Here is an 8,394-nt window from a genome sequence, read left to right on the forward strand (position 1 = left end):
TATTTTACTGTCGACATCGATCTTCTGTATGTCCCATCTTATCATAAATTTTACAGTAAAACTTAAGGATTCGACACTCATCAATTGTATGACCACTTCTTTTGCAGTACTCACATGATTTGTCCTTGGTGAATTTTGAATATGTTTTCTCTTTTGCACTGCTGCTGCAATTGAGAAATTCTCAATAGGTTCAGAAGTTACTTGACACTGCATCTCTTCTTGTACAAGTAACAAATAGGCTTGCCTCACATTAGGTAATGGAGTCATCATCAATATGTTGATCTCACCGTCTTATAAGACTCATTGAGCCCCATGAGTAGTTGCATCAACTTGTCTTCTTCACGTTGATCAACATGTATTTGACGTTGATTACAGGTAAATGGTGTGCAATGTGCTTCCAATTCATCCTAGAGTGTTTTGAGCTTGGTGAAAGATACTGACAGTGTCACGATTCCCTATGACATTAATGCTATTGACTTTTGTATCTAAAAAATTGCTTAAGCATTATTTTGTGGGAATTGATCGTGAAGATCAACCCACACTTGATGAGCTATCTTGGAGTGAATAATACCTTCAATGATATCTACTTCAACAGAATGAGTTAACCAAGATAATATTATACTGGTGCATTGATTCAAGAGTTCAAATTCGGTTGAATTTACATCTTAAGACTGTTCTTCAATTTTGTATCAATGAACCAATCTTCTTTTTGGCAATAGGAGCATGCATAACTGATTTACTCTAGGATTGATAATTTATCCAATTTAATTTGATTGGAACACGTGAATATCCTGGCTGCTTAGAGTGATATAATAAGGATGTGTTCAATCAACATTCGAAGTTTTGAAGCTAGATTTGGCTGATTCCACTCTAAAGGAAACTTTGATATTTAAGAAGACCAAGACCAAGATCAATGCTTTAATACCATGTTAAAAATGAAAAACAAAAGTGGGATTGAAAGTGTGATCTCCACTAATGTTCAAAATGTTTAAATAGGATACCAACTAACTCTTAAAAATAAAAGAAAATATACTACTAACCAAATTCTGAAAATAATATAAAATATACCAAATATACTATTAACCAAAACTTGAAAATTATATATAAATTAACTCCTAAAAATAAGGGTAAAAAATATTCTGAAAATAATATAAAATATACAAAATATACTACTAACCAAATACAGAAAATTATATATAAAATTAACAAATCCCTAAAAACAAGGGTAAAAAATATTAGGATTATGCATATCTAAGATGGAGGGAATGAACTCTCCATCCATGCGAACAATTTCATAATTATTATGAATCTAAGAATAAGAACTCTACCTTGTAGAAATCTTAGCTCCCTAGCTTGCAAGACTCATTGGAGTGTTCCAACCAAGTAGAAGTTCTTCAACATCTCACAAGATCTTCCTTACTATTACTAATACATAAGGTCAAGGCACGTGGGAGCCTCTTGAAAGAAAATCACAAAGTGATTGGAGAAAGAGTTTCGAGAATTCTCTAGATATGTAATTTTCATTCTCGAGAGAAAGTGGGAGAGATTGATATATCTTTGGCTCAACCCGAGGGTCCTATTTATAGAGACTCTTAGAGAATCTTTGCCAAATAATATATTTACATATTTAATATATTAGGATATAATATCTTATATAAATCATATTTAGATATTATAAGATATTCTAATATATATTTAATTAATTTGAATCTCATTCAAATACAATGATTTAATATTTAATTGTATCACATGTAATAAATATATTTTTCCTTTTTAATATATCTAATATATTAAATATTAATTTAAACATTTTAAATTAATATATTTTTCTCTATTTATATTTAAAATACCAAATATATTAAATATTAATTTCATCACTTCAAATTAAATATATTTTCTCTATTTATTTAATATATCTAATATATTAAATATCAATTTGAACCTTTCAAATTTTCTTTCAAATAAATTAAATCTTTTAACGTTACTATGAGTTAGCAATGGACCTTATGGACCTATAGATTATAAACTCCAATAATATAAAATTAATTAATTAAACTCTTTAATTAATCAATTTTCGTTCATTAACTATAGTCACTCCATCATAGACTTAGAGTTGCACTCTTATACACTGTAGGACAAGTTATGTCCATTGATATAATCATTACAAGCAAGTCGATCCTTCACGAGTTGTTCATAATTATAGTTGGGTCAAAAGTCCGTTTTACCCCTGTAATTACATTTTTCACCTTTAAGTGTGATTCTCTAATGAACAATTTGTTTATGATCCATTCATAAACCAAGTCCCTCTTGGGCCAATGAGAGGGTGGGGCCCATTGTTCAAGTCCCGAAATCAGTACTTACGAGAGCAACTCATCTACTTTTCTTATATGGAAAGGAGTGAATTCCATCTCATGATATTATGTTCCCAACTCTCTATTTGGTCAAGTCCCCAAAATGGTAGACATATTAAATCAGCTAACAGAGTCATTCTCACTCATGTAAATTAAAGAACAAACCCTCACAGACAGGAAGTTCATAACTCACTCAGGATTAAGATCAAGTCACATATGATCATCATGTGAAATATTAATCTTCTCAATCAACGGATTTATAAAGAGAGATTAAATATTTCTTGGTTCAATCTTATACAAACTCATTGTATAGGATACCCCACTTACATGTCTCCACATGAACGATTTGGATCAAATCATTTGTAATGATTACAAAGTGGGTCGTATCAATAGTGTTACCAGGATAAGGCACTCAACCTTATCCATATACTATAGACTCTTTAGGTTATTACTTGAACACGATCCTCTTGTATGTCAACCACAATCTTGAATTTTCATACCATGAATAACAATTAAATTACAAATAAAATAATAAAAAATATTTGTTAAAAACTAAATAATTAATTATAGGCTGTAGGGCATAAATCCCAAAATAAGATATATTCTCTAACGGATTACAATTACCCCACAAAATATATTTTCCAAATATCTTCATATTTTATAAAGTTGCTCCACTAAATCTTCTATTCTTCTCTCTTAGTTTACTCTGACAATCATCGTCAACTTCATAGCAAATTCATCTAGTCCTTCATTCGGATAGCCTCGAACTCCCTCTTCAAGGTCTGCACCTTTACTTCCTTAACACGTTCCACATCACATGCATTGTTTACAACATTTCCCACGCTACCTTTAGCGAGTCCTTCCCTACCAACATGAGAAGGACGTCCTCCAGAACTACTTGGTAGATAGCAACAATAGCCATCATGTCCTTATGCTCCTCAACTTCATCAACATGCTTGATAATGTCACATATGCCATGTGCCTGTAAATTAAAACGCATCTTTATTGACTATGCTATGGAGTTATTCTTCGTGAGTAACGAGTACTAGAGCGTTACATTCTCCTACTTTCCTCTTTTTATCATCGTCGTATCTCCTTCGATGACTTTGTATGATGACGAAATCTGTTTCAATATCCTAGCTCTGCTACCAAATGTTGGATATGGCCCCATGATCCAAATATGCATAAACAAATAAATGAAACAAAAACAACAACTTGAAGGGAGAGTTTCTTAGAACAGAACAACGGTGTGCGCTCAAAAAATTTATGAAATGTTAGAGGAATTCCCACTAAACCCTTCCTCCCATTTCCCTTTTTCTATATACGTTGATTCATGAAAGTGATGCTCGTCCATGAGGCTCTACATGTATGAAAGTAAAGTACATAAAATCATGAAAGTGATGCATACGAGACTTAAAATGCACGAAAGAGATGTTTTATAAACAGGTTTAGTTACATGAAACCATGTGTATAAAATGATACACATGTTGGGTTTAGTGTACTTGATTACGATTCTAAATACTTTCCTAACGTGCATGTGTTAATTATTCTAGTCTGATCGTATTTTGGAAGTTGAGCTATTATAGAAGTCAATGTCGATGGACTTTATTGTTGGATTGCTAAAGGTAGATAATCGATAGATGATGTATTTATAGCAACTCAGATGGGGTCATAGAGTTATGATTATTATAATTATTAACTATATGGCTATATATCTCGTGTATATGTATCCCACAAATCCATAAATCTATAAAGGCATAAAACAAGTTTAATATCTAACATTTTTTCCTTTATGACTATATCTATAAGAGAACGTACAAATGTATTTGAATATCTTGAGTTGTCGAAGTGAAGATTAGTTTCATATTATTTAATGAGCATCTTGTATTTCATATAAAAACTGGGGGCAATATAATCTTTAAGTAATGGTCAACCTACCCAACTTTCAGGCATTAAGATACACTTTAGATGTGGATGATTATCATACGAGATTCCCAACGTATCATAAGATTCTCTTTCTGGAAAATCAGCACTTTTTCAAACCCAATAAACAGACAGAATTCTAGGATTTATCCTTGCGACAAATACTTTTATGCATACCTCTTCTCGTTGATCTATATCATACTTGATTCTCATTAGATGATACACACAAACTAATCCGTTTGGTGCTACATCATAAGCACATTGAAAACATAGATAATGGTGGATACAATATTCGATACATAATTCATTTGACCTTTGATTTTGTCTAAAAAATACTCTCATCTGGTTTCGATTTTACTTATGATTTTTATAAATATCTCAAAAATACTTTTATCATCCAATTTTCTTTAAAAATAAAATTATAATTCAATCCAAAATCACAAATTTTTTAATTTGTTTAAAAGTTTAATTTACGAAAGAAAAAATTAAGGCTATTTTTATAATTTAGAAATGGTGTATGATTAGCACACAAATTCATTGGCGTGGCAAGAATTAGGGAGCATATTTTCGTGTAGAATCACAGGCTAATTATAGTAAAATCAGCTTCCTCTATGGCTCCTCCCTTTATAACTCCTTAACAAAACGCTTCCTCTTGGTTTGTTCTTCCACATCATCAAAGCTACCACCTTCAAGACTCTGATACCGTTTGTTGTATCAATAAAGCTACCTCTCAATAATTTGATACCGTTTGTTGTAGTGGAATGCCACAATCAAAATGTTTTGATATCAAAATGCTTTGATATACAATTGTTGTAACGAAAATAGAAACAAGATCGATCGTACTCAGACACCTACAAACTGAAATTGAACAAAGAGACACGAACCTTTGAATCTTTTCCCTCATTTTCAAATTCTCTCTCTTTTATCTTTCTTGCATGGCTGATCATACACGTTCACACACGACAGCTGATTTATACCGAATCCTTCGAGTCCCCGTCAAAGATCTCTGCAAAGGATTCATGAAATGGAACCCATCCATGAAGAGTCCTCGAAACATGACCCCTGTCAAAGAACGTGACAAGTCCCATAGCGAAAACGAGCCCTATATAGTCACCACTCCAACCACCCCGAATTTAGATGAGAGTTTCTTTGCTAACATATCGAGGACGTTTTCTAGAACCAATAGCCGGAGAAGCAAGACGCCATCGCCGAGTCCACGGTCATTGTCGAGGAACTCGAGTCGTCGGAGCACTACGCCGACTTTGTTATCGAGAGATCAAAGCCGACGAAGTAATTCAGATTCCGAATTCTTAAGGGGATCGATATCGAGAAATTTTAGTAGAAAAGTTGACGGACCGGAGTCGAATGAAACGCCGATCTCTCCAGAGCTCAACTCCACAACGGATCGATTGCTTTCGAGAAATACAAGTAGAAGGAGTCCTAGAAGTACTCCGATCATATATTCACAGTCGACGGCGCTGAAGAAACCGCCGCCAGTAGAGAAGAAACTGGAATGTACGTTGGAAGAGCTCTGCGATGGATGCGTGAAGAAGATTATGATCACCAGAGACGCCATAGTTAACGGGTTAGTTACCATTCTTCACTATAAAATTTTGGATCTTTTTTTAAAAATAAAAATAAAATTACCAAATATTTTTCTTTAATTTTTCTAGCTAAATTATAGTTTTAAAATTTTTTTAAATAAAATTAAAAATATTATAATAATTTTTTCGATCAAAACTATTAGAACTTTGTTTAAAAAAAATTGTTAATGAATTTTAAAATAGTTTTTAAAAGTTTATTAATACTCTTCAATTCTTTTATAAATTTATAAATTTCAAAATATAGGAATGAAACTATTAATTTTTTTTTTTAAATACTTTTGAACTTTTAAATGAATTTCAAAAACATGTTTCAAAAATAAATTTGAATTTTCATAATTTTTTTAAAACTTCAAAATTTTCATTAAATTTTTCTAAAAAGTTCAAAATATATATCGATGAAACAGACTTAAGTTAAAAAGATAGTTTTAAAATTTTTACTACAATTTTTAGAATGGTCATTAACTGAAATTTAGATAACAGGATAATTGTAGAAGAAGAGGAGATGCTGAAAATAGAAGTGAAACCGGGATGGAAGAAAGGAACAAAGATCACATTCGAAGGAAAGGGAGATGAAAAACCAGGTTACCTCCCGGCCGACATAACCTTTTCAATCGACGAGAGAAGGCACCCGTTGTTCAGTCGAGACGGGGACGACTTAGAATTAGGAGTTGAGATCCCTTTGGTGAATGCACTAACTGGCTGTTCAATACCAGTTCCTCTTTTGGGAGGTGACAAAATGAGTCTCTCCTTTGATACCATCATATATCCTGGCTTTCAGAAGGTTATTATGGGCCAAGGAATGCCGATCCCGACCCAACCGTCTCGAAAAGGTGACCTTCGCATCCAATTCCTCGTCAAGTTTCCTTCCGAGTTGAGCGAGGAACAAAGGGCCGAAGCTGCTACCATTTTGCAAGACTGTTCTTGAACTTTCCCTAATCAGCTCTTGTCTAGATCATCCTATGATCAAGAATGGCACCATGAAAACAGCACTTCCAAGCTTTGTGAAGGATATTGCTTCCATGGAAGTCAAGCATGTTAGCCTTCATGAAATGGACATAGCACTTCAATTATCACTACAATGAATGAATGGATGCAAAGGAGTGTCTTTGTTTTCAATATTAATACCTACAAAGAGGACTACAATGGTTGTGTCGCTCTTCTTGTGCCTCTTGATCCACAAGTACTCCGGGGAGGACCAAGAAATTACCCGATCATACATCTATAATATCATTGTTGAAACAAGCTTGAACAAGAAGACATTCTTTATACTCTAAAGTATACGTTTAGGGTTTATGAGCTAATATGTTCATTTCAACGTGACCGATTCTTGGAATCGATTATTTTTCATATTTTATCATTTCATAAATATAAGTCAAATGTCTATGAATATATCCATCACGGGTCAATTTTATTTTTGAATATATTGCCTTAGGCCTTTAGGGTTCTTTTTCTTCGTATAAATTATCCTTGGAACAAGTTATCATAATTCGTCTATGCCTACAAATTAGACCGTATTTTTCACAAATATTTCGTATGATAGAAGTGTTCAAAAAATCCGATGATGACATGAAAAACTCATCAATTCAACTCAATTCATATGGTTTGAGTTGGGTTATGAACATATTTGAATTGAAACATTATAGGGATTGGGTTGGTTCATGGTTTCCCCCTAAAATTAGATTGAGTTTGTAAGGACCCTAGATTTCAGTTACCTAAAGTGGGTGCCATATGTGAAATTATAACTCTTAAAACATCATCGTATAAATCATAATTTTCAGAATGAACATACTTCATCGTTCAAAACACCACTATGGTCTTACGTGTTCAAAACATAATTTAGAATTGAAATTGCAAACGATAATGAAATAATTTAGAACATGAAATGCAAACAAACCTATTCTAACCTAAGTCTAAGAAATAAATATGCTTCTAGCCTATGCACTTGTCATGGTCTCTGATTTGCGATGGCGCCGTCAATCGTACATGAGCGCATTGTCTTTACCTGAAAAATGATACAGCACACGGCTTGAGTATTTCGAAAAATACTCAGTAAGTGATCCCACTATAGGGGTCGTGAAAAATGCAAACACATGCAACAATGCTCTAGGAACCTATCATTAAAACATCCTAGGGGTGGCCTCCAGTCCGAACTAAATTGAATGTGTAGTACTTTCCTATACACGATCCGCACGTGCGAGTGTGAATCTCCAAGTGGTTCGTACCCCCTGGATCTATCATAATCGAGCTAGCTGTTCGCAACGACGTCCGGAGGTTAGCAGACCCCTAAGTGTCATGCTCGGCATGATCACCATTATCATCGTAGCGTACGCGTCCATACCCATCATCATAAAAGGGAAAGTATATCGATGCTTATGTAATACAAAAATGCATGGGGTCCCTCTAGTTTCTCGTCTTTAAAACGTCTTACGACACAACCCTAATTTCATCCTTATATTACTAATAGTAATATATGTGCATCAACTTTCCATCTTAACATCATAAATAACATTTGTAGG

General features: G+C 33.4%; 1 protein-coding gene across 1 annotated transcript; it reads left to right on the forward strand.

Moving 5' to 3' along the window:
* The first annotated feature begins 5,209 nt into the window (after positions 1-5,209).
* Positions 5,210-6,803, forward strand: LOC111463950 (dnaJ homolog subfamily B member 4-like). The gene is made up of 3 exons (XM_023107931.1): positions 5,210-5,516; positions 5,661-5,859; positions 6,359-6,803. Exons 1-3 carry the CDS (start codon positions 5,210-5,212, stop codon positions 6,801-6,803), a joined length of 951 nt encoding a protein of 316 aa, XP_022963699.1.
* Positions 6,804-8,394: the final 1,591 nt, after the last annotated feature.

The sequence above is a fragment of the Cucurbita moschata genome, unplaced genomic scaffold (genome assembly GCF_002738365.1).
Source record: "Cucurbita moschata cultivar Rifu unplaced genomic scaffold, Cmos_1.0 Cmo_Scf00029, whole genome shotgun sequence".
NCBI lineage: Eukaryota > Viridiplantae > Streptophyta > Magnoliopsida > Cucurbitales > Cucurbitaceae > Cucurbita > Cucurbita moschata.